Consider the following 27,539-nt stretch of genomic DNA (forward strand, 5'->3'; position numbering starts at 1 on the left):
AACAACAGGAAATTATAATTTCAGATAATAAAAAGGCTGTTATAGGGCATTATGATAATGTCTTCTTTTTTGATGTGATTTTAAAATAAATTTAATTTAATTTTGGATATTTCATTGCTAGACTATGGACAAAAACCTGATTTTTGTATATTGATTTTGTATCCTACTTACTAAACTATTTAATAAAGTTTAGATTCAATTAATTTTGAAGTTTTATCTGTATTTATGAGGAAGATTTATTTGTACAGTCAGTACAAACTATGAACCTATGATGAACTATGAACCTATGATGGTTCAAGTTAAGATTTTTCCACTGTACTATGATGCTAAAGTGATAACATTTAATAAAATCATACTTCCAGTTTAAAATTTTTACTTTTCCTATGCCGTGGGGTATGATACCCTCTTGGCATGCTGGGCAGTGGCAATAAGCTGCAGCTCCCACACAGCCCTGAGATCACTAGAGGAAACAACTCATATTCACTGTGTTGCTAAATTAGGATATTTGATAGGTTAGGTATATAGTGTTTTCTCACCACTAGGGACTGAACTCAAGGCTTTTGCACTGAGCTTTATGTCCATCCCTTTTAAAATTTTTTATTTTGAGACAGAGCAGGGTGTTAGTAAGTTGCTCAGGCTAGGTGTGAACTTATGATCCTCCTGCCTCCAGAGTGCTGGGATTACAGGTGTGCTCCACCATCCCCAATTTAAATATATATATTTTTTACTAACATTTTCAGTTTATGATGGTTTTATCAGGACTTAACCCCATGGTAAATTGAGGAGCATCTATATTTCTCTTGTAATGTTGTCAGGTATTGTTATCAGTGTTCTTACCATATTTAATGTTTTTGGTTTCTGCCTCTTTTTTGATTGATTTCTGTGAGAGTTCCCCAGGTAGTTTATAATTTCACTATTTTGTTATCTGATGGTATCCAATCTGTGCTATCTGGCTACTAAGTTCATTTTAATGACTATATTTTTTCATAGTTGTTCCCAGCATATATTGCTATGTATTTCTAATCCTTTCTTATCTCTTTGGAGGTATTTATTCTGCTCATTTCAAACTCTTCACTTTTTGGTCTGTTAAATCAATTCCTCTAGTATAAATTATCCAATTAAAAAAACTTTTACAGATTTAACACTCCTCACGTGTTACAATATTTTCCCTTGTGATCTCAGATTCCCTTGTTAGTATCAGTAAGAATGGCTGTAATTCATATTTGAAAAGTAGGATGAAAAGCCTAGGACTTGGACTGTGACTCTTGTATCGATGCATGGAGGAGTAGGTAAAGAGGAGAGTGGACAAACTTCAGGATAGAAACCCTGTGGTGTTACTTTGTGGGTTCTATGATGCTCAGTTTGTCCTCCTAAGAAGAGAACATGCCTCTTGAGTTAATTCCCAGTACCCTTGCATTTGGCATTTATTTTTTAAGAGCTATTCTTTTTTTTTTTTTTTTGGTACTGGGGATTGAACTCAGGACCTTGCGCTTGTGAGGCAGGCAGCAGAACCACTGAGCTAAATCCCCGGCCCCTAAGATCTCTTCTTGTGGCCTAGACCCTAAGGTAGAAGGAAAAGAAGAGAGCAAGTTCAAGCCAACATATATACATAGTTATTAATTTCTCTGGTGTTATTCTGCTTCATTGGGCCGGTGCTGAGCTGACCCTGGTGTTTTTGTGTTTACCTCAAATGGGGGTGGGCCATACTCCATCCAGGGTAAGGCAGAAGTAGAAAAATGCACATTCAGAGATTCTATCCTCCCGTTTCAGTTCCTTTCTCCATTAGTGTCCCTCTTTGACTCCAAGGTTTCCTTACCTTACCATATTACCATATTACCTCAATTCCCTTTCTAGAGTTTCCCTTTGTAGAGTCAATTTTCCTTTCTCAGAGTTTCTCAGGTAGGCTCTAATACTCATCATCCCCTCACTTAGGTAGCATATTTACAGTTTGATTTAAGGACTCTGGGAAGCAATATATTTTTGTTTTCTGTCTTTTCAGAAATTCACAATCTTCAGATTTAAATTTTCAGCAATATTGCAATGATAAAGAATTTCTGCAATTATTTGAGAGGTGCCTTCTGGACTTTCCATTGCATTGCTCAGAATTTTTCAGGTTGCCTAAAGGTTTTTTATATTCACCTCTTTTGGTTTTTTGAGACAGGGTCTCACTATGTAGTTTAGCCTGGTCTCAAACTCACTACGTAGCCTATGCTGGCTTTGAACTACAGGTAGTCCTCCTGTCAGCCTACCAAGTGTTGGGATTACAGGCATGCTTCACCACACACAGCTTTTATATTCACTACTTTAAGGAACATAAACAATAACAGTTGGAACCAGTGGGTGAACTTATGACATTGTACTGTCCAATATGGTAGCCTCTAACTAAAAATGCTGTTAAACACTTGAAATGTGGTTATCTGATAGGCTGTAAATGTAAAATATACACTGAATTTCAAAGGCTTAGTACAACAAAGACTAAAATAGCTCATTGGTAATAATTTTATATTAATTATCTGTTGAAATGATAGTTTTTTGGATATATTAAGTTTATATATATTTTGAAATTAATTTTCCCTGTTTCTATTTACTTTTAAAAATGTGGCTATTAGAAAATTTGAAATTACATATGTACCTCCTATTATTTTAGTTGAGTGGTACTACAGAATTCGTTATTGAAATTCAAATTTCAATTAAATGGGGTTAATATTAAAGTGAATACTCAAGATTTGGTAAGCATATTAGTTACTTATTAATTTGTTAATCAGGTCAACAAATATTTGTCTTTTTAATATATTCTCTAATCTATAGCATGAACATCTTTACAGATCAAAGTCTGACAATGTCAGTCATCTCATTCAAAACTTTCAATGGTTAATTTTTGCTCTTTGTATAAAGAACTAAGTCCTTACCATAGCCTGGCAAAGATGGATCATTTTCTTGGCCTCTGTCTTCTCTCAGGCTCATCTGTACTACTCATTCTTCACAGACAAGTCAAACACTATTGCTGTAGGGAAGCATTCCTTGGACACCTCTTCCCTACCCCTAGCCTAGGTCAGCTTGCACATGCTCACATGCACATGTGTGTTTGTGTTCAGAGCACTTATTTCAATTATATATTCATTAATATTATCACTTGTTCAGCATCAGTTTTTACCCCCATACTGTAAGCACAGGGACCCTCCCATTTTTGCCCAACTTGAATTTTCAACTAAGAGCATAGTGTCTAGTATACGACAGACAATAAAACAAGAAGACATGAAGGATTTGAGCACTTATACATCATGCATTGTGCTATGCTATGTGATTATAAACATTAAAATCTGTAGTTTGCCTTCACAGATCTCACAGTTAAGTGAGGAGAGAAACGTATGTAAACAGGAAAAACAGTAAAGCAAGTGTTGGAACATAGAATATGACCCAAGGTGAAAGTAGTGTGCATCCCTTTTGTGGGATGAGACAGTTAGGGAAGGTTTCTTGAGGAGTTAACTTGAAGAATGAAAAGGTTTTAGTGGGAGGATAAGGCAAGAGAGCTTTCTACAGAGAGGAATAAGAATATGCTCAAGTAATAGCTGATATTACTTGAAAATATCCTGGCACAGCTGGAGGGTATTAATTCAGATGAGAAAGGATGGGGAGAAAATTGACAAGTATTCAAAGGACAAGTCACCAAGGCCTTGTAGGCCTTGCAGAGGAGTTGAATTTCATCATACTATAGACGATAAAGAGCCAACTTCATGCTATAGGGAATAAAGAGCTTGGGTTCCATGGTTGGGTCACAGAAGTGGACAGGAATGAAACCACAGATTGGTTCTGGGTATGATTATTCTTAAGCAGAGGATCTTGGCTTACGTTGTGATTTGGATGCATCTATTATTACCTCACAAGTAACTGTTTCCAAAGGATTGGCTAGATCCATTACTGGCAAAGCATTATTTGGACCAAACAGTTCTATCATGATTTAGGAGGTTCAATTATAAATGATGAGCCTTTAGAAAGATCTGAAAATTGGTGTCATTACTATTAGAGGACTCTAGGACTCGATAGAGAAAACATAGTATTTGCTGTATAGAAATATGTGAAATAGATTTCTAGATACATTTTAGAATATTTTCTAAAATCGTGTAAACATTTACTATTATTATTATTGTTAATATTATTTAAAACTGTGTCCTAAAAGCAGGAAGTTTTACTAGCCAGAATAATACTTTCCTGTGAAGCAAAGGTAACAAAATTCTAACCTTTTAATTTCTTGCTTCCAACTATTAAGCCAAAAACTTGCTAGTGTCTACTAATTAAGTTTTGTATAGTTTTTCCTTTTATTGTAGGAAAGATTGAAAGAAAAATATATTTTATTTTTCTTTGCTATATTGAATTATATAGAGAATAATTAAAAATTAAACTGTAAATGTTTTATTTGGTATCTTGACATTTATATTAGTAGTTAAATGGTTTGAGTTCTTTGGTAAATTGAAAATGCTCAGGTGAAAAAACTTGAATGTAATTTCAGTAAAGTTTTTATTTCCTAATAGTTGAGGGAGATTTTATCCTGATGAAGAATGACTTTTTCATGAAACAGAGTTTCCAGTGTTTGTTTCAAGAAGTGAGTTTTCTTGCATTTGAACTATAAATTTTTCCTGATGTAGATAATAAATAAAATTATTTTTTAATGTGTGGTTACTTATTTTTTGAACTTGTATGTAGTCCTAAAATCCCATTACTAGGTACAGCCAAGGTGATAGCTCAGATTTCCCATTAGTTACTCTTCTTTATAGAGGAGCCATTTTCCTAACTTGGCTTGAACCATACCAGGACTCTGAATCCAAAACACACAGATTGCATAGTTGTGTACCCAGGCCGAGTTGAAAACGACTTCATCATGCCTATCAGAGCCAATTACTATATAAGTCATGAGGAAGAAGTTACACTTGGGTAGAGCACTATACATTGAAAGCTTAGTTTACACTTACTTTTTAAAACTATAAAAACTGCTAGTCTTGTGTGAAAGAGCCAAATTTATACATTTTGGTTAGAAAATAAGGTCTCCCAAAGTGTTTGTTGGCAGACACCATGTTTTTTGTTTTTTCTTTACTGAGGATTGAACCTAGGGATTGGTGAGCTACAGCTACAACCCGTTTTTATTTTTTATTTTTTATTTTGAGACAGGATCTTACTAGGTTGCCCAGTGTTGTGGTTTATATCTAGATGTCCTCCCAAAGCCTCATGTGCTCATAGATAGGGCTTTTGGGAAGTGTCTGGATCATGGGTGTGTGATATTGGATTATGGGTGTGTGATACTGGATTAGTTCACTGATTGGTTCAGCATAGATCTGGGTGTGGATAATGGGAAGGCCCACTGTGGGTGTGGGTGGCAACTAATCTATGGGCTTGTGGCCTGAATGGAATAAAAAGGGAAAAGGAGGCTGCTGCTTGCTACTTCTCTGCCTGTACTGCCATGGACTGTTTCACCTGGGTCATGCCCCTTTGCCATGCTGCCCTGCTTTGGAGCCAGGCAACTATGGACTGAAACCTTTAGAAACTGTGAACTAAAATAAACCTTTCCTCTTTTAACTTGTGGGTTTTGTCCCAGCAATGAGAAAGTAACTAAGACACCTAGGCTGGCCTTTCAATCCTCCTGTTTCAGTCTCCTTAGTAGCTTGCATCACAGGCACGTGTCATCATGCTTGGCTCAGGTCATTTTTGTGCCACTAGCAGTCTTTTTCTTTGTTTATTGTAAGATAATTAACCAACCACACAAACAAACATGCTTCCTATAGAAAGGACTACATCTATGTTTCTTCTGAGATAAAAAACCAGGCAGATCTAAGTTAAAATCATATACAATTTAGGGTCTTCTATATGAAAAAGAACTAAAAATTTATACTTTTGTAAACTTTAAAAACATAGATTTCTCTGTGAACACATTTTGCAGGCCACTCTAGAGCCCTAAAGCTTAAATTTATTAGCTTCCTAGCAACTCTGACTCTATAGACAGCATATTTGATAGAATTTTATTAGTTTTTTTTTCCTTGTGGTACTGGGAATTGATCCCAAGCCCTTCCCACTGAGCTATATCCTTATCCCTTTTCATTTTTTTGTTTTGAGACAGGGTCTCACTGAGTTACTGAGTTGCCCAGGTTGGGATGAAACTTGGCACAATTGTCCTGCCTCATCCTCCTAGAGTGCTGGGATTATAGGTATGCATTACCATACCTTTTTTTATTTTTTGCAGTACTGGGGATTGAGCCCAAGGCCTTCCCACTGAGTTACTCACTAACTCTTTTTTCAATTTTGAGGCAAGATCTCACTAAGTTGCTAGATTGCCTGAGCTGGGCTCAAATTTGTCATTCTCTTCCCTCAGCCTCCCAGAATGCTGGGGATTCCAGGCATGTGCCACCATGCCTGGCTAGAATGTTTTTGATAGAAAAATTTAATTAAGTTATTGTACCTTTTAGCCTTTAGTTTAATGTGTTTAAATTATTGTGTTAATGGGAAAATATGTTTACAGTTTGATTTGTGAATTTATATATTTTACTTTTGAAAAATAGCTGTCTATGTATAGTGTTTTGGTTTGGATAATCATGCTGTTGTAAGAACTAATATAACAAAAAAATTATAAGAGAAAAATGTACTGTGATGATGTAGAGACTTTTAGACTTGAGATCAACTAATCCTATATAGACTAAATATAAAATAAGCATATCATAAATAAATTGCTAAAAACCAAAGAAAAATAAAAAAAATTAACTTGAATGAAGAGAAAGATGATGTATTACAAATTAGGAACAACATGAGTAATGACTAACTTTTCATCACAAATTTTTGAGACCAGTAGGAAAAAAATTGCAACCATAATGTCTAGGAGAAAATATTCTTCCGAAATCAAGGGGAAATACCCAGGTGTGGTGGCGCAGGTCTGTAATCCCAGTATTTTTGGAGGCTGAGGCAGGAGGATTGCAAATTTGAGCCCAGTCTGGGTAACTTAGCAACTTAGTGAGACCCTGTCTCATATGAAAAAGTAAAAAAGGTTGAGGAAGGTCATGAATTCAATCCCTACTATTGCAAAAAATAAAAATGAAATAAGGGGAAAACCAAAGGGTCATCACCAGCTGGCCAACAGTATAAAAAGTGATAAAGTGATATAAAAAGTGATAAAGAAATCCTTCACATGAAAGGAACTGATATCAAATGATGACTCGGACCTGTAGGAAAATATTTATATATTTAAAAATTTTCATAATTAAAAACCAAGTGGTTAAGCAAAAATATAACCCCATGGATTTGCAAAATATGCAGATGTATTATATATGAGAACAATAGCAGAAAGAATAAGTCGATTAAGTAGAAATATGGTATTGCAAGTATACAAGGTTCAAGCATACAATTTTACCTGACGTTATTCAGTATTAGCTGTAAGTAGACTGGTAGAGATTAATGTAATTCCTACAACAATGAGTAAAAAAATGGAATAAAGAGCAGGGATTTTTCTTCATTATTACAAACAGGGAAACTTCTGCTTCTAATTATGATAGAATTGCTTGTACCATACCAAACTTATTGCTAAGAACAACTGTAAAATCTGGATGAATATAAAAATTAATGTTTGATAGATTCAATGATTATCCAAAGTAGCCAGGACTAAAGAATTAGTAAATACAAAGGAAATACACTAAAGTCAACTGGACCTTCTCCAGTACTTTTTCCCTTGAGGAAATTGATGAGCAGAAAAAGTTTCCTGGAGTTCTGGGCAGTCTTCAAGACTCGTGAGGTGGAGGAATGAAAGAAATGGAACTTGGAGTTTATGGCTGACAAAGGAGGACAAGGTCCCTATCACTGCCCAAGTCATTCAGTTGAGCTACCTGAAAAACTATCCCATGAGAGTAATGAAAAACTTGAAGAGACAAGCTTTTAGAATCTAAAATCCAGTCCTAACCTATCTCAGTCACTGGTTATGTCCAACTACCTAACAAAAGAAAATTAAATCTTGGGAGGGAGTTATTTCACAGTTTCTGCAGTTTTTTACTGATAACATCTGACAATTTAAAATTGTTAAATATGCCAAGAAACAAGGCCAAGTTACAGGAAACTAAAAGAAAGAAATAAGCAATCAATTTTTTAGGACATTCAGATGTTAGAATAAAGTCAGATATGAACTTTTAGTCTATTGTGATTAATAACTCAATAAATGATAAATGATAATATGGAAGATCACCCCAAAGAATTAGAACTGAAAAATTACAGTATATAAAACTGGCCAGTTTAACATCACATAAGTTTATAAACATGTTATAAATAAATTCTGAAAGGTTTAATGAACTGAAAGGTAAATCAGTAAGAAAAAAGATAAGCATAAAGAAAAAGATAAAAAATATAAAGAACATAAGATATGCAAAATAAATGTCTAAAGTATGTGTAACTGAAGTCTAAAGGGAAGAATAATAAAATTATCTATAGTAATATTTGAACAAACCCATGGCAAAATTTTCTGAAGCTTACCAGAGAGATTAAGTCACAGATTTTAAAAGAACTTTGAATCTCAAGCAAATAAGTACACAGAAATCTAAGCACATAGTAGTAAAACTGTTAAAAATCAAACAATAATATCTTAAGAGAAGAAAAAAGTCACAGTGTTCTCAGTAGAGCAAATATGAAACTTGAAGCTGATATGTCAACAGAAATAATGGAAGCTAGAGGAAAATAAAATCATAACTTTAAAAGAAAATAAATGACAATCTGAAATACTATATCCAACAAAATGCCCTACAGACAAAGGGAATAGTTTTTGTGTGTTTTTTGTGTTAAATTCTTTTATTGGTACATTGTAGGTATACAACACAATTACATTTCTCATTGGGAATTGTACCTTTATATAATGCATCTTGGTTCTTATTTTTTCCCCATTCCTAGCCCTCCCTTCATGCCCTCCACCCTTCCCTATTTACAAAGACTTTATTTCCATTTTTTCCATTTCTCATCATTTTTTCCTTTCCCCTGTGCCTCCCACTACCCTTACCCCTTTGGACCTTTTATTCCTATTTTACATTATCGATTATTCATTCTAATAGTTGGTACATTTTAGGTATACAATATAATGACATTCATCATTGGAAATTTGCACCTTTCCATAGTCTCTCTTGGTTCTTGTTTTTCACCCTTGCCCAGCCCTCCCTTCAACCCCTCCAGCCCTCCCTATTTACAAAAATTTTGTTCCTGTTTTTCCATTTTCTCATATTAATCCCATTCCCTTCTATCCTTTCCCTTAGCCCTCCCACTTCCTTCCCCTTTGCCCCTTTTCTTCCTATTTCACATGACCTATTATACATTTAGTCCTTATTTACACTTTCAGTTTCTCACACCAGAGAAACTATTTGGTATTTACACATGTGTGTCCTATTTATTTCACTTAAGAGTATTGCCTCAATGTGCATCCACTTAGCTATAAATGTCTCTAATTTCTCATTTTTTATGGCTGAGTAGTATTCCATTTTATAAAAAAACCCCACATTTTCTTTATCCAGTCTCCAGTCTAGACTTAATAACCAAATTCAGTCAAGTAGCTGGTTACAAGATCAACACATAAAAATCAATAGCTTTCCTCTACACAAATGACAGACTCACTGAGAAAAAGGCCAAATAATTCCTTTCACAATAGCATCCAAAAAAACTGAAATACCTAGGAATCATCCTAACAAAAGAAATCAAAGACCTCTTCTCTGAAAACTATGGCACTCTGAAAAGAGAGATTGAAGATGATATCAGAAAATGGACAGACATCCCCTGCTCCTGGGTAGGAAGGATTAATATAGTGAAAATGGCCATACTTCCAAAACTGCTATATAGATTTAATGCAATTCCAATTGAGATCCCAGCAGCATACTTCATAGACCTCGAGAAAACAATCCAAAAATTCATTTGGAGCAAGAAGAGACCCAGAATAGCAAAAGCAATTCTAGGTAACAGAGACATGGCAAGGGGGTATCACACTCCCCACCCTGCAACTCTACTACAAAGCTACTGTGATAAAAACAGCATGATAGTGGCAAAGAAACAGGCTTGAGGACCAGTGGAACAGATTAGAAGATGCAGAAACAACACCAGACACACTCAGCCATCTCATCTTCGACAAAGGAGCCAAACACCCTCACTGGAGGAAAGATAGCCTCTTTAATAAATGGTGCTGGAAAAATTGGGCTTCAACTTGCCAAAGATTAAAACTAGACCTGTATCTCTCACCATGCACTAAACTAAAATCAAAATGGATTAAAGATCTAAATATTAAAATAGAAACTCTGAACCAGTTGGAACAGAGGTTAGGTAGAACCCTTGAAGCCATCGGTGTAGGAAAAGATTTTATGAACAAAACCTCAGTTGCCCGTGCACTAGCACAAACAATCAACAAATGGGATCTCTTCTTATTAAAAAGCTTCTGCACAGCAAGAGAAACCAACAGCAGTGTGAAGAAACAACTCACAATGTGGGAAAAAATCTTCACCTGCTCTTCCTCAGACAAAGGTCTACTATCTCGAATCTATAAAGAACTTCAAAAGATCAGACCTCTCAAATTTAAAGACCCAATCCAAAAATGGGCATCTGAAATGAACAGACATTTCTCAGACAAAGAAGTAGAAATAGCAAAGAAATACATGAAAAAATGTTCAACGTCACTGGTCATTCGAGAGATGCAAATGAAAACAACGCTGAGATTCCACTTCACTCCAGAAAGAATGGCTGCTATCATGAAATCAACCAATAACAAATGCTGGCGGGGCTGTGGGGAAAGAGGAACCCTGCTCCACTGCTGGTGGGAGTGTAGACTGGTGCAAGCACTGTGGAAATCAGTATGGAGATACCTCAAAGAACTAGGACTGGAAATCCCATTTGACCCCGCTATTCCACTGCTGGGGATCTTCCCCAAAGAATTAAAAGAATCATACCACAGTGATATATGTGCACCCATGTTCACAGCAGCGCAGTTTGTAATAGCTAAAACTTGGAAACAGCCCAAATGCCCGTCAAAAGGGAATAGTTTTAAGACAAATAGAAAATAGAATTTGTTAGCAGCAGATCCACATTAAAGGAAATACTTAAGGGGATTCAGAAGGCAGCAAATTATCCCTATTGAAAGCACTGTAATGAAGGGGAAAAAAAAAGGTTCAAACAAGGGAAATAGGTGGAACTGAATGCATTTTGCCAGTTAAAAATATTAGTAAATAATATCCTACAAGGTTTTACATGTATATACAATAAAGATACATGAGAATAATATTCCAAAATGCTAGCAAAAGCTAAAAGAAATAAAAATGTTGTAACATCCTGGACTGTCTGGAAAGTGGAAAAGTACTAATTGATATAGCCTCTCCAAGGTAAAGGACACTTACTGTAGTCTCTAGGGTAGCTATTAAAAGAAAATAGAAGTAGTGTATAGCTAATAGCTAAGATAAACATATGGAATATTTCACCAATCCAAAGGAGGGCAATAAAGGAGGAAAATATTAGAGATGAGACAAATACAAAATAATATTAAGATAGCAGGTTTAAATGCAACTATAACTAATTATATTAAGTGACTAGAAGTCTAAAATTACCTAAGTGGAGTAATAATAAAATATACAAGCTTATGCTGCCTATAAGGGATATAACTAAATAAAAGGATACAGAGAGGTTAAAATTTGTTTAAAAGGGCAAAGGTATATCACACAAACATTAACCAAAAGAAAGCTGGTATAAATGTACTAATTATAGGCAAAATAGACATTAAGACAAGGGGCAGTACTAGAGTTAAAAGTGATATTTCATAATTACAAAGTAATTGATTAAAGAGGATATGATCAATTTTTACCTGCAGGTTACTTGGACTAGCTTATTGTGGCCACTGTGCATATCTTTTCCTATTCAATAATACCATATTTGTAGTTTGAAATTAATTCTGGTAGTATTATTTACACCATGGAAATGGTCAAATACTACTAGTTAGGGATTATCTCGTCCTTTGCTTCATTTACTACCATGTCACTGGATTAATTGAATGCAGTGAATTACATTTATGAAGCAAAAAGGAGGGAAACAAAAGGAGAAACAGATAAGTCTTAACACACCTCTGTCATGTAATAGGACAAGCAGATTAAAAAACTCCCAGTATAAATAAGGTAACAGAATTAGTGGCTTTTGCAATGAATGGAAGGCTTGGGACTGAATCAAGTTTTCTGGTTGTAAGTCCAATATTTCTTCTGGTATGGCTTCACACTGCAGAGAAGATTTGTGATATTTACCTTAAAAGCACCACTATAATTTAAAAATGTGGGGAAAATCAAGGCATGTTTGTTAATTACACATAGAGCTGCACTTCATTTTTGTAGTCTTTATACTTAACATATATATTATGTAAAATATAAAAATCTGTATTTACAAAGCAATTTATGGTGTATAGCATGGTTTTAACACCGATGAATAATTTTGCGAAGGAATTCGGTGCAACTTTCTTTGGTGATAACTATCATGGAATGATTAGGAAAGCAATAGTAGCAGCAAACATATATAGAATGGTTACTTTGTGTCAGGTACTATTTTAAGCATGATCCCATGTTAATATGTTGAATCCACTGAACTTCCAAATGAAATTAAGTAATTTTATTATCCCCATTTAACAGTGAAGAAACTGAGCCAATGAATACAGAATGCACCCCAAATCATACAGTTAATCCTCTGAGCACTCTGAACCACTGAACTATATGCTGTCTGTGTTTAAGTGGATTTGTCTTGAAATTAGTATTTCAGGAACACATTTAAAACCTAAAGCCAGATATTTGTATTCCATATACATTTCTTAAATTATATTTAGAAAAATCTGCAGGGCATGGTGGCGCATGCCTGTAATCACAGTGCTCTGGAGCATGAGTTTGAGACCAGCCTGGGCTACACAGTGAGTTCAAGCCCAGCCTGAACTACACAGCAAGACCCTGTCTCAAAAAACAAATTATTTATATTTCTGAACTAAGTTATTTTTGGAATAGAAAGTATTGCACATAGATTTTTAGGACATGTTTTGTTTCATTTAGAATCAACCTCTGAAGATATTTCTTTTTTCCTCAACAGGCAGACATCTTTGCTATGGCTGCATGTGAAATTGTGGTAAAATACACAGAGTATAAAACTATTTTAATCATGTTAGGCACACTGTTCAGTTTTTATGCAACCACTATCACCATTTATTTCCAGAACTTTGACATCATCTCAAACAGAAACTCAGTACTTATCTTTAAACAATCTTTACCTCAATCCCATCTCTGGTAATCTCTATTGTACTTTCTGTCTAGAGGAATTTGTCTACTCTTGGTACCTCATATGATTGGAATCATACAGTTTATCCTTTTGTGTCTGGCTTATTTCACTGACAGTGTTTTCAAGGTTCATCCATGGTGTAACATATATCAAATTTATATTCCTTTTTAAGACTGAACAATATTCTATTATATGTATAACTATATACCATATTTGTTTATCCATTCGTCTGCTGATTGACATTTCTGTTGTTTCCTCCTTTAGGTTGTTGTGAATAATTGTGTACAAATATCTGCTTGAGTTTCTGCTTTGAATTCCTTGGAGTGTATACTTAGAAGTAGAATTGCTGGATGATATGGTAATTTTATAATTGACTTTTTGTGGAAGCACTAAACTATTCTCCTCTGTGGCTACAGCATTTTCATTCCTACCAGTTGTACACAAGTCTTTCAAATTCTTCATAGCCTCATGTACACCTGTTATTTTCTATTTATTTATTTTTATAATAACCATCCTAATGGCTAGGGTGTTTTCCAACATTAACAACCAAGCCTTCAGTTCTCCAGACACCATCATGCTTGTTCAATAATTTCATTAAATTCCGACACCAACTACCTGAAGTTAGCATTAGATTCCAGAGACTTACAGGTTTAGTCCCACAAGTCTGCCTCTACTTCTGATGCCAATCGTTAATTCCAGGCCACCTGTAATTCTGTCCCATCGCTAGTTCCCATGACTCCTCCAGTTTGACGATTTTCTAGAATGGCTCACTCACAGAGCTCAGGAAAACATTTTACTTACATTTCTTTGTTTATTATGAAGGAAACAACTCAGGAACAATAAATTGGAAGAGATGCATAGTCAAGTTACTGTTGGGGCATGCAAAACTTCCATACCCTATCTGTATTTCTCCTTCTAAGGAATTACAAATCTATTCATCAACCATAAAGCTCTTTGTTTCTCAGTGTTTGAGAGTGTTTTGGTCCATGCCTGTAATCCCAGCACTATGGGAGGCCAAGGCAGGTGTATCCCAAATTTGAGCCCAGCCCAAACAATTTAGTGAGATGCTGTCTCAAAGATAAAAAATAAAAAGTCCTGGGGATATAGCCTTATGTAAAGGCCCTGTGTTCAATCCCAAGTACTATCAAAAAAGAAAAAAAAATTAAAAATAGAATTCTGTCTCCAGTCCTGCCCTCCTCCCCTTCCTACATGTGTGAAGTGATATTTAAAGTTTCAACTCTAAAAAAAAAAAAAGTTTCAACTCTAATCACTTGGTCTTTCTTGTGACCAGCTCCATCCTGAGGTTACTTAAGGTGCCTAACCTAAATTAACTAATTAGCATAAATCCACCTATAATTGAAAGGGTGTTAACTGTAAGTAAGAAAATGTACTCAGGAAGTACCAAGGATTTTAGATGCCTTGTGCCACAACTGGGGACAAAGACCAAGCGTATTTTTGTGTCCTACCAAAAAAATCATACTTCACTGCGGCTCAGACTTGCATTTCCCTAATAACTAGTGATTAAAAACGAATTTTTTTTTTGGTACTGGGGATCGAACTCCGGACCTTGTGCTTGCAAGGCAGGAGGCGGCACCACTGAGCTAAACTCCCAGCCCTGATTAAAAGGTTTTTTTCAGGGCCGAGAATCAAATCTAGAGCCTTGCACATGCTAGACAAGTGCTCTGCCACTAAGCCATATCCCCAGCCTCCCATGGAGCACCTTTTCATCCATTGGTCATTTATATATCTTCTTTGGAGAAAAGTGTGTTCAAGCCATTTGCCCATTTTTTGAATTGAGTTGCTTGTTACTTTATTAAGTTGTAGGCAACTCCCTCCCTTCCTTCCCCCTTTCTTCTTTGCTGCCTTCCTCCTTCCCTCCCTCCTTCCTTCCCTCCCTCTGTACTGGGATTGAACCCACAGTCTTGTGCATTAGTTACATCTTCAGCCATTTTTAAATTTTTTATTTTTAAGACAGAGTCTCACTAAGTTTCCCAGGCTGGCCTTGAATTTGTGATCCTCCCATGGGCCTGAGCCTCCCCAGTAGCTGGAATTATCGGCATATGCCATTGCACCTGGCTTTTATGTTTATGCCATCAGGAAACTGTTTTGATTACAGTAGCTTTATAAAAAGTTTTGGAATCAGAAGTATGATGCCCAGCTTTTCCTACCTGTTACGAGTTTTATAGTTTTCGCTTTTACATAATCTTTGATGACAGTTTGAGTTAATTTTTGTATATGATGTTATTAGTCCAACTTCATTCTTTTGGATGTGGATATCCAGTTTCCCCAGCATGATTGTTGAAAACACAGTCCTCTAGTCATTGACTGTTGTTAGTGTCCTTGTTGAAAATCATGTGACCATATTATGTGAGGGTTTATCTCTGTGCCATGGCTCCAATGATTAAAAATAGGTCCTATATTTTTGTAGGTATATAACAGATATTTTTAAATAATGTAAACATGTATAGTACAGAGTGGTTGTGCTACAGGGTCTAGCATTCAGATAGTAATATAACAAGAAAAACAAATATCACCAAAAATGACTTAAAGCACGTATTTATTATAGATATGTAAGTGTGGTTTTCTGTGGCAAAGATATTTTTTATAATCGATGAACAAGCTTTTCTATATAGTAAGAGGTATAATATTTTTATTTTAATAGTGAACTAATATTTCTCTGACAACAAGGAGAGACTGGACTAGGTAAACCTATTTTAAGTGGTAGCAGACTTTTTTTTCCTGGAGGTCGCTTTAAAAATTGGTAAGATAAGTTCTTTTAAGTCCTAACATTAAATTTAAGAACAGTGAAACAAAATCAACGAGTACTACAAAACATAATTTCTACAAAGCAGAAATATAATGTTTTTATAATTTAAAACAGCAGCAATTTCAGAGGATTTGCTGAATTAAAACTTTACAAAATATATATACATAAAGTATCATCTCAGATGATCATGGATTTTTAAAACAGTATCTCAACCCCTTATCTCTAACCCAAACCTACTACTGCATGTAGGTGGCCTAAAATATTTTTTACAACAATTTAAAAATAACACAAAAAGAAATCTCCCAGTTCTCTTGTGTACAAGCACAGGTTACAATGTTCTGGCTTTAACTTTTATGTACAAAGAGAATTTTAAAATAAAACAAGGACTTCATATAAATAATTGCTTTACTTGTTATTATGTGACCAAAACAAATTAAAATTAGCACTAACAATCAAAACATATCTTGATGTAACCAGTACATACACTCTTAATGACAAAGATGAAAAAAAGAAATAAAATAGTCTACAAAAGCCACAAGCACCATGTTTTAGAAAGAGCACCAAGCAACACAAAAAGGCAACATATAAGAGGTAGTGTACCACCAGCTAAGATGTATATGCCCATTGGGGACCTGAATACAGCTTAGTGTTTGAGAAAATAAGACATATTAGACTGTGGCTTGCAATTTTTAGACAGAAGCATTGCACATTTGGGAGCATTAGCCAGTATTGCCCCACAGTGCTCTGCATCTCCAGCTGTCTAATGGGTACGTTGTTTTCAGTCAAAAAATAAAGGATATCCTGAAGAATTTCATGTTTATAAATTTTTAGTTCTAGGGAATTATCTAACAAAGCTCAGATCAATAAACTTTTTAAAAGAATTAAATACTTTATCAATGAGAGTCCTTTAAAAATGCCTTTTCTCCTTCTTAGGAGGAAGTCTTTTCTTCCTGAGATTCTTTAAGATTTAGCCAATGTCTTTATTCCATGCATTTCAAAATGGCAGTATTTTTCTGTCTGTATTTTTTTCCTTTGCAGCAATTATGACCAATAGCATGAAATTTCAACTAATCCAAAGACTTTAGAGAAAGCATACGGAACTGCTTTCAATGTAATACTTTCGTTCAGTTTTGAGATGAGGAAGTTTTTGTACTTCGATCACTGGAAGTTGATTAGGGTCAGGGGTGTGAAAAAGGAATTTTGCCTTATGCCAGCTGCCATCCTGAATCTGGAAAATAAGAACAAAATGCTTTCATACTTAACTGTTTTCATTAGCAGTGATTCTCAGTAGACAATGCCCTTCATAGAAAATGTATGTTTGTTTTAAGGATTAGTGATAATGGATATGAAATATTTAGCATGAATAGTAATAATTACTATTAATAATTGGAAATAGAGGCTTACTCCATCTTTCTAATGGTATTGGTTCTGATTTTTCACAACCAGATGCTCATGCCAGGCTTTTGCTTCTACTATCAGAGGGTCACTGGACCAGATATGAATTAAGAGTCTGTGTATCCTTAATGAGTAACACTCATCTGTTCTCTTTTTCTATATTTGTGACTGATTCTTTAGGGTGAACATTCTTCTTAGGTGAAATGGAATGAGTTATCTGAACCTCTGTACTTTCTGCAGGAAAAAACCAGAAATCACCTGGGTCAGAAGTGGTTAAAGTATAATTAGCTTGATTTATCTTTTAGTTTTCTTTTTCCATCCCATAGCTCCATATATATAGTTTCCCTCTTTTCTCTCTTCCTTCCAAGCCTTTCTGTTTTCTTATTACTGTATGTTCTACAGTTTCTGATAAATTCTAGGGAACAGTAATGTGCTATAAAATGTCCCATTATGAAGACTCAACAAAACAAAATAGATAAATGCAACTGACTAGTTTTGTGAAGCTTTTTATTCAGAAATTTGTTCACTTACTCTTTCACAACATTATCATGAATTTTAAAATTTGAAGAAACTTTAGAGATTTCTTAAAGTATCAATTTCATTTTTGAAGCTAAGACTATTGAAGCTCACTGAAGATAAGTTGTCTAATGTCATAAGTTTGATGTGATAACTAGGCCTACAATTCTTTGCGTAAGACACTGTTAGATTCATTCATTAAGTCTTTTGAGGAATATTTACTGAATACTAAGTACACATTTAGCACAGCTGAATAAAATGTAATTTTCAATTCTCTTACAGTGCTGGGAAAATATAAAGGCGAACAAATTGGTCCTGGTGTCTTAATTCTAGCAGCCTATAAATCTAGGTGGAGAGAGGAAAAACAAACAACCATCCTACAAGACCATATAAGGTAAGTGCAATATAAATAATGTAGACAATGAGTGCTAAATTCCTTGTTTTTAACTAGAGTTGTCAAGACATGCGTCATGAAAATTGAGAACTTAGATTTAGTAGGTCTTAAAGTCTGCCTGCCTAAAGCTTTCACTTGGCTTGAGATGTAGAGAAGGGCATTTCAGAGAAAAGGAGAGGCATAAAGAAGACAACAGCCCCCACCAAAACAACAAATTAATCAATCAAACAAACAAAAACAGATGGGAAAGTACATGGTGGTTGTAAAAATCAGTCTAACCTGGAGGTTAAAGACACAGACTTTGGCCTGAAACAATTTTTTTTTTTGGTACAGGGGATCAAACTCGGGACCTTGTGTTTGCGAGGCAGGCAGCAGAACCACTGAGCTAAATCCCAGGCCAACCTGGAACAAATTTTAATAGAAATCCAGATCTTACCAATTTCTTCACAAATAGAATGCAAATAATAAAAACCTATCTCCTAGGGTTGAAGATTAAATGAGATTTCAAAGAAAATCCTTAGGCTTGGGTTTTGGAGCTGTATATACCTGAGATTGTTTTCTTGTCCTTCCACTAATGAGGTGTATGACCTTAAGTAAGATCTTTATGCTTTCACATTTTTACCTATAAAATGGGAGTAATACTTTGTTATGCTGTTTTGAGGAAATAACACAATGTATATACAATCAATAAATAGTAATAGGAGTTGTTGCAATTATTATTATATCAAGTAGATAAGTTTGACCATAGTGTTAGTCAATAAAAGCCCAAGTTGAAAAAGTAGATTGGTGTCTGGTTGTCATAAGTGCTGATGATAAATTTGAGTTGATAAATTTGGATTGTGTCTCAGAGGTACTAATGTGTCACAGAAAAATTTCTGGAAAAGATTGTAAATATTACCTGAATTTGTAGGTGATGTTGATCTTTTTGAATACAGAGAGTAAGAACTATATACTTTTGACTATTTAGATATGATTTTTTTTTTTGGTACTGGGGATCGAACTAGGGTCCTTGCGCTTTCAGGGCAGGCAGCGTCTCTGCTAAGCTAAATCCCCGGCCCCTAGATATGATTTTTTAAATACTTAAGCACTGTTTGTCTGGGAATGAAATGCTGTGAAAAAGTAGAATCTTCTGGAAATGGTAAGAGACGCTAAGTAAATCATGGGCTTTATAGAACAGTTAGTTCTATATATAAGGTGGACAGCTCTATTATCTCTAACAAGGGTTAACAAACTCTTCTCTAAAGGGCCAGATAGTCTCTGTCACATGTCCTCAACTCTGCCATTTTGGTATGATATTAGCCATATAATAAGTATGTGAATGAGTGTGGTTGTGTTCCAATAAAAATTTATTTATGAAAATAGGTGGTAAGGGGCTGGGGATTTAGCTCAGTGTTTCCACCATGTGCCTTGCAAGAGCAAGGTCCTGAGTTCGATCCCCAGTACCCCCTACCCCCTGAAAGAAAGAAAATAGGTGGTAGACCAGATTTAGTATATTGATTGTAACTTGTCAACACCTGCTCAATAAGACAATGTTTTAAAATAATAGGTTTTTCACAATATTATTTGATTTTAATAGTAAAAATGAGCTACAATTTAAATACTGAGTATAGGGGCATCTCCAATTATATCCATATTTAATTGTATAAGAACTGGCAAAATGAAAAAATACTTATCTCTAAACTCGTCCTTCATGCAGTAATGAAATATAAAATCATAATGTGAAAACACACCAAAGGATCTGTTTATCTATATGCTCTACCTTCTTAATCTAATCTAGATATATTTATAGAATATAAATATATGCATCCAGGTATATTTATTTCCCATGGGGAAAAACTTACATATTAACACTTCTTTTATGTGTAAAAATCCATGAATAATCAATTGGTATAACAAAAGTTGATGTGCTGTAAACAAGTGACTGAGTCTAAAAGATGTGCTGTAATAAGTCAGACACATTAAAACTTACTGTCCTATATCTGAAGATTGTAATTAAACTCTTACTCTTATTGTTTTAATTTTATAGTTTTATGAATTTTAAGTTGTTACACTGAACAATCAAAAAGTGCTGTTTTCTTACCTTGCAGTCATCTAAAAGCACTTCAGGTTCAAGTAGAGTGTTTTCCTCAAAAATCTGACCATTCCATCCCTTGAAAGCAACAGGCAATCCTGGGCCACTTGTTTGTGCACTTGTCCACCTTGGGGTGTTCAGACAGTGAATGGTGATGACATGGGTAGCTTCTGAGCTCAGTAAATGAAGGAAGTTCATCTGGACTTTCCCAACTCCAAACTCCAACTGGTATTATAGAAACAATATGTAAGTTATAAGATGTGGCAATTTAGAAACTTCTAGTTTGGGGAAACTTAAGGAAAGTCCTTGAGAGGAAGCCAAAGAAAACTACTTTTCTTAGAATTTAAATGCTAGTCATTGATGTACTGGTAATTGTTTAACCACTGGCTCCCAGAAGAAAAATCCCTGATTTATAGCACTATCTGATTTCCATGATGGAAACACTCCCAGCATGGCTGGATTTAGACTACCCAGGTGATGTCACTGCACCTGGAGTGTGAAGAAGCATTAAAATAGGCTCTTTTAAGCCTACATAACTGGCTTCACCATACCAGTAGTCTACCACATATAGTAAAATAAAGAATATAATTTTTATATTATTACCTAAAATGCAGCAACATTTTGTTTTAGGTTAGTGCTTTAATAATATTTTCCCATAAAAATCTGAAATTTTGTGCCTTCATTTGAGATTTGTTTTCTGTGTGAGTTTCCAAAGGTAAGTTACAGATTATAATAATGAGGAATTTTAACTATGAGAGCCTTTATGGACAAGGACAAAATCTTATTATTTGCGTTGACAGACCCTAAAGCAGTTCTAGTCAGTTAAGGGGTCTGATTGCATATTTTCCAGGCTCAGACAGAGAAATTTTTTGATACCTTTAGACATTATTGTTATCATTGTTTTAGCATTACTCAAGCAAGGCCAAATTCCAGGGGAGCGGGAAGATCACATGGATATTTTGGAAGTGGGACTATAAAGCTGCTTGTTGTTACAGGTACATGGTTTCCCTAGGAATGGGAGAATCCTTCTGTCTCTTTCAGGATAATAATGGTGAATATCTGTTGAGACAAAACAGTGGAGCACCTGGTTCATAAAGGAGAGGGTAATTTAACAATAAGCAGCTAGAGACTGTATATTTTAGCTGTTGCCTTTTTACGGTGGACAAAACATGCAATAGGCACATGTATCGATTCTTTGCCAATGAGAAAAATATTCTTGGTAATATGCCTAGCTGGTTTAATCAGAAAAAGAAAGAAATGTAGTTTTGATTTCAACATATGTTGCAAGTAGAACTAGGGTTTAGGTTTTATAAATAACTGTTATAACACCCAATGTTAAACTAAACTAACGTACTTTCATTCTAAATAGTTGATTTGTAGAACTATACTTGAAAGAAATTTTAAGTAATAATCAGTGGATGTTTAAGGGATGTTATGACGTGCCCAATCAATAAAAAGCAGAGAGCTTTTATGGCAAGTTTTAGTGATGATGATGTAATTTTCAGCAAAACTTTAGGAAACTGATTACTGATTACCAACATTGCAGCTGCTTAGGGATTTTCTAATATATGTGCATGTATAAAACATAACATACATTGCATAATTTTTAAGGAATTTAAAAAATATGATCAGTAGAATAAGCCAAGCTGGAGACCAAGAGATGGAGGGAGGAAGAAAGAGGGGGAAGGGATGAAAACAAAAGAATGCAGATGTGTTAGGTACATGTACCAACTTCCCATGATGAACGTAATCATTATGTACTGCAAGCATGTACAAATAGAATTTAAAAAGGAAGAACCACAATGAAGATGTCAAGATTTACTGTGAGTTTTATAAAAAAGCATTTCTCATATATGGTAGATTATGAAGGACACCTATTTTTGTTCTTAAAATTTATAATTTTTTTTTTTTAGCTCTCCTGCTGCCATCCCAGGCTCGAAGGCAGAGAAGCTGAGCCAGTTCCAGCACCCGGAAGGAAGCTCCCCACTGCCATTCCATGCTCCTAGGGCAGAGAAGGTGAGCCAGTCCCAGAACCTGGAAGGAAGCTCCCTTGCTGCCATCCCAAGCTCCTAGGGCAGAGAAGGTGAGCCACATGGGCACCAGAAGCACCCCCCCCCCCGTGGAAATGAGAAGACATGTAAACAAGCCTCAAAAACAGACTTCTGGATCACCTACAGCAACCTCAAAGGGAAACAAGATGGAACAATCTGATACTCAACCACCTGGACTCTCTGAACTGGCAACAAAAGAGGATCTGGGAAAAATGAAATCAGAAATAATTACTCAGATAACTGCAAAAATTGTGCTCATGGTGCAAGACATGATTAACAAATCTAGAGGGGACACAGATAAAAAAAATAGAGGATCTGAGGAACATGATGGAATCCCAACATAGGACACAAATGGAATCCATAAAACAGATACAAACAGATTTCCAGGAGATTAAAAACTCCATCGAAAGTGTGCAGCAGAATGAACCAATGTGAGGATAGAATTTCAGATATAGAAGATAAGATTGCAATTAGTGACCAGAAAAAGAAAAATTGCTTTAAAATTGTAAGGGAACATGAGAAATCAATCCAGCAGCTGCTAGACGATGCAAAGAAGAATAACATAAGACTGATTGGAGTCAATGAAGAAAGAAAAAAGTGCAGATGACATAAAAAAACTGTTCACAGAAGTGATGGCAGAAAACTTCCTAAAGAGGGGAAAAGAACTTGACATACAGATAAGTAAGGCATATAGGACTCCAGCTAGCCTTAATCAAAAAAAATCTACACATAGGCATATAATAGTTAGGATTCCAGAAACCCAACAGAAGAACAAAATTCTACAAGCAGTGAGAGAAAAGAAACAAATCACATACAAAGGAAAGCCCATCAGAATCACAGAAGACTTCTCAATGCAAACCCTCAAGGCAAGAAGAGCTTGAAGTGATGTATTTCAAGCCCTAAAGGAAAACAGCCTCCAACCCAGATTGATGTACCCTGCAAAACTATCTTTCAAAATTGATGGAGAAATAAGATACTTTCATGATAAAGAGCACCTCAGGAACTTCATGAATACCAAACCGGCACTCCAAAAAATTTTAGACAATACCCTAGGAAAAGACAATGAGGGTCACAACCCCAGGAAGCCCAGCAGAATGAATCCATTGGGCGTGACAAATTAAATGCAAAGGGGGAGAATCCAACAAAAAGAAAAAGTCAGGACAAGGCTTTTAAAACTTTTAACTTCATCTCCCTAATGAGTGTATAATTCAACCTTATTATTGTACTGATTAGTATTTTTCTGATTCTAGAGTTGCACACCATTCCTTGTGCTATACTGGCTATTTATCATCTTATGTCTACATTTTAATTGGGTTGTCTATTAATGAGCTCTAAGAATTCTTTATATATTCTGGTCATAGGTTATATGCATTGTAAATATGGTCTGTTTAAGGACTACTTTTCATTTTAATGATGTCATTTAAAGTTCTAAATTTTGATGGAATCTCATTTATCAATTTTTTTCTTTTATACATCATGTTTTGTGTATCCTAGGTAGTTCTTGCCTACACACAATTCATAAACATTTTCCCTTATAATTTCTTCTTAAAGTTTTATACTTTTAGGCTTTCTTATTTAGGTTCATAGATCCCTTCAAGTTATTTTCATGTATGGAAAAAAAGGGTTGAGGTTAATTTTTTATATATGGATACCAGGTGTTCTAGTGCTGTTTGCTGGAAACACCATCTCTTCCTCGGCTCTTGAATTGAGTTTATATTCTATAAAATGCTAATGTTAAATAATCTTTCAAAACTCAGTGGACCCTATATGTGTGGTTCTATTTCTAGATTCTCTGTTTTATTCCAATGATCTATATGTCTTTCCTTACACCAACACTACCTTGATTACTGTAGCTCTAGAAGAGGTTTTAAAATTAGGTACTAAATGTCTTCCAACACTGTTTTTTGTCTTTTTTTTTCTTTTTTTACCTTTTCTAGGTCCTTTGTACTCCTACATAACTTTTAAATTTCAATATCCAATTCTTCATTTATAGCAAGTATACACAGACCTGAATTTTTATATATACCTTGTGTTTTCTAATCCTGCAAAATTCAAATACAAGTTCTAGAGGCTCCTAGAGATTTCTTAGTATTCTCTCTGTAGATGATCATTTCATCTACATATAAAGATTTTACTTATACCTTGCCAGTCCTATCCTAATTGTGACATTTTATTGCCAGACTATTTTGGTTGGGCCTAGGTTTCAAAGTTTAATGGACAGATAAAGAGTAAGCATATCTGCCCTTGTTCCCCGTCTTAAGCAGAAAGCATTGTATCTTCTCCATTTATATAAGGCATTCTCACTGGAAGTATGGAGTACATGTCTTTAATCTGTTGAGAAGGTTCTTTTCTACGTCTAGTCTCCTGATAGCTTCTACCATGAACAGCTGTGGAATTTAGTCCGATACTTTTTCTCCAACTAGTGACAGGATTATATGGCTTTTTCCTTTCCTCTGTTCAAATAATGACTTTTGGGGGTGGATCTTCCAATGCTGAACCAACACTGGCATCCCTATAATAAAACCACTTTCTACATACTGCCAGATCTGACTTCCAATAGTTTGTTTTGTTAAACAAATTTCTATCTACATTCATACTTTTTTCTTCTATTATCTTTATCCAGTTTTAGGATTAGCACAATGTTGAGTTCCTAAAATGAGGGGAGAAGTGTTCCTTCTTTTTTCTGCTTTAATTGTTTGATATAATTTATCATTTAAAATGTATATGAGCCTGCTGTTGTCATATAGGTAGGTTTTCAAGCTAGGAATATACTTTCTTTAATAGGTGCTATTCAAATTTTATATTTCCTCCAGAGTTAGTTTCATTAATTTGTCTTTCAAGGTACTTCTTAGAAGTTGTCAAATTTATTTCAAAAAAGATTTTTGTAATATGCTTTCTATATCTTTTTAAAATCTGTAAAATCTGTGGTAATGTCTCCTAGATCTTAATATTGTAATTTAAAAAATGTATAATTGATATTGTGTAATAGGAAGAAAAGGTCTATAGGAGCAGGGGAAGTGGGAGGGGTAGGGGAAAGGAAAAAAGGGAAAAGAAAAAATATGAGAAAAGGAAAAAAATGGAAACAAAGCCTTTGCAAATAGGGAAGGGTGGAGGGGGTGAAGGGAGGGCAGGGGAAGGGGAAAAAAATAAGAACCAAGAGACTCATGTAATGTTACAAGATCCCAATGATGACTGTAGCTGTATTTTATACCTAAAATGTACCAATAAACTTAATGGGAAAAAAAATTTATATATTTTTTTCCAGTACCAGGGATCACACTCAGAACCTTGTGCTTACCTGGCAGTCACGGCACCACTGCGCTACATCCCCAGCCCTTAAAATTTATAATTAAAGTGACAAAATTTTAAAAACAATTATTTACAGATACTGTGTAACATACTAAAACATACATTCTAAAATTCATTACATACCTTTGTCACAGAAACAGGAGATAAACATGTCTGGCCACCAGCACTAAAATTGCAGAAAACTTCAATGGCATCTGAAGGGCATCCAAGATTTGGATCAATCCAGTATTTTCCTAGTAATTTATAGTAAAACATGAAGTTACATAGGTGTCATACTAAACTAAGATATGTATCATAATACATACTTCATCTTTTTTTTTTTCTGGTACTGGGGATCGAATTCAGGACCTTGCGTTTGCAAGGCAGGTGCGGCACCCCGAGCTAAATCCCCAGCATAACACATACTTTATATATTATCATAGTCTTCTCTGTTAAAATACTTAGAAGACTATAAACACATTTACATTTAGTGAATAAATGAAAGTTGTAATCATTGTGTAAATGGATACTGAAAACTCTATATTTCACATCTATCAGTTTAAGGGTATTTCATAATTTTAATTAAGATGATACAATGGCTAAATTTATTGCTTCATACTACAGGTAAGAACACAACTAAAGGTATTATAAAGTTAAATAATAATAAAAATTTGACATTAATGAAGTACAGTATATTTGTGAAGTTAATTTGTGTATATTTCTGTTTACATTGTCAGAAGTCTAACATAAATATTTTGTTTAAAGTAGAAGCAAGTTCAAGCTGGGCATGGTGGCACATGCCTGTAATCCTAGCACTCCTGGAGGTTGAGGATTGCTAAATTTGAGGCCATCCTGGGCTACATAGTGAGTTTAAGGTCAGCCTGACTTTCATAGTGAGACCCTGTCTCAAAAAAAACTCCAAAAAACAAAACAAAAAAACCTTCAGTTTATGAAAAAATATATCTTTAGAGATAATACTGATAATTAAAATAAAATGAATAAAACACTCTGTTTTTAGAAAGAAAAATGTACAATGAAATGGTCATCATTTTTGTGCTTTCTGCTTTAGATTCCTAAGTGGGAAAAACTCAAGTCTCTATAGCTATTGTAAGCCTGTCAATTTTTGCCTCCATGGAGTGCTCAAGAGAATAAAATGGAGCCTAAAATCTGACTATAGAAAATACTCAGACTGAGAAACATTACACCAGCATCTCAATTCCAAAATGAAAGACACAGAATATTGAAATAGTATCCTATTCTAAACACAAAGGACAGGAGTTTTTGGGTGAAGCAGCCTTGCTTTCTTGCATTAAAAAGGAATGGCATCTGCCCTGCAACTTCTATATCTAAACCTTGCCTACAAATAAAGAAAATTCAAGGGAAAGTAAAAAGTTTAAAGGAATGTACACTTATATAGGAGCACTGTGCAATACTGCGGATACTGGAATATGTACATCTTTTTATTATAACAATGGAATGCATAAATTAGAAACTTTTAAGTGCTCTGGTTTTGGAAGAGATATTTATTTATTTTGTCAGAGTAAAACAGTATGAAATTTATGATATTCCCCTTCTAATTATAGAAAGTTAGATAATGTATTACCATGAAAAATATTTCTAATAAAGAGAACACCCCCCACAAAAATGCAAGACAATCATTTTTACAGTAGGTAGAGATCCTTCTCCATTCCTCTTTACCCCATAGCAAGGATTTCTCTAGCTCATCCTGGGCTTCCTCTGAAATCCAAAAACATCCTTGAGTGTTCTCCTCTTTGTCAATCC

The 27,539-nt window shown here is 34.9% G+C and overlaps 1 protein-coding gene across 2 annotated transcripts in view; it reads right to left on the reverse strand.

Moving 5' to 3' along the window:
• Positions 1-15,801: 15,801 nt before the first annotated feature.
• The window catches only part of Col24a1 (collagen type XXIV alpha 1 chain), a 313,236-nt gene continuing 301,498 nt past the window's right edge, over positions 15,802-27,539 (reverse strand). For both annotated transcript variants that reach the window (XM_021255434.2, XM_004841343.4), the window contains 3 exons: positions 25,902-26,011; positions 20,428-20,643; positions 15,802-17,270 (listed from right to left, as the gene is read on the reverse strand). In XM_021255434.2, coding sequence (XP_021111093.1) covers positions 17,124-17,270; positions 20,428-20,643; positions 25,902-26,011 — 473 coding nt within the window. In that variant the 3' untranslated portion in view covers positions 15,802-17,123. The remainder of the gene's footprint in view (positions 17,271-20,427; positions 20,644-25,901; positions 26,012-27,539) is intronic.

The sequence above is a fragment of the Heterocephalus glaber genome, unplaced genomic scaffold (assembly GCF_053883595.1).
Source record: "Heterocephalus glaber isolate CG9 unplaced genomic scaffold, H.glaber_assembly_v1.0 deba00001442, whole genome shotgun sequence".
Classification (NCBI taxonomy): Eukaryota; Metazoa; Chordata; class Mammalia; order Rodentia; family Bathyergidae; genus Heterocephalus; species Heterocephalus glaber.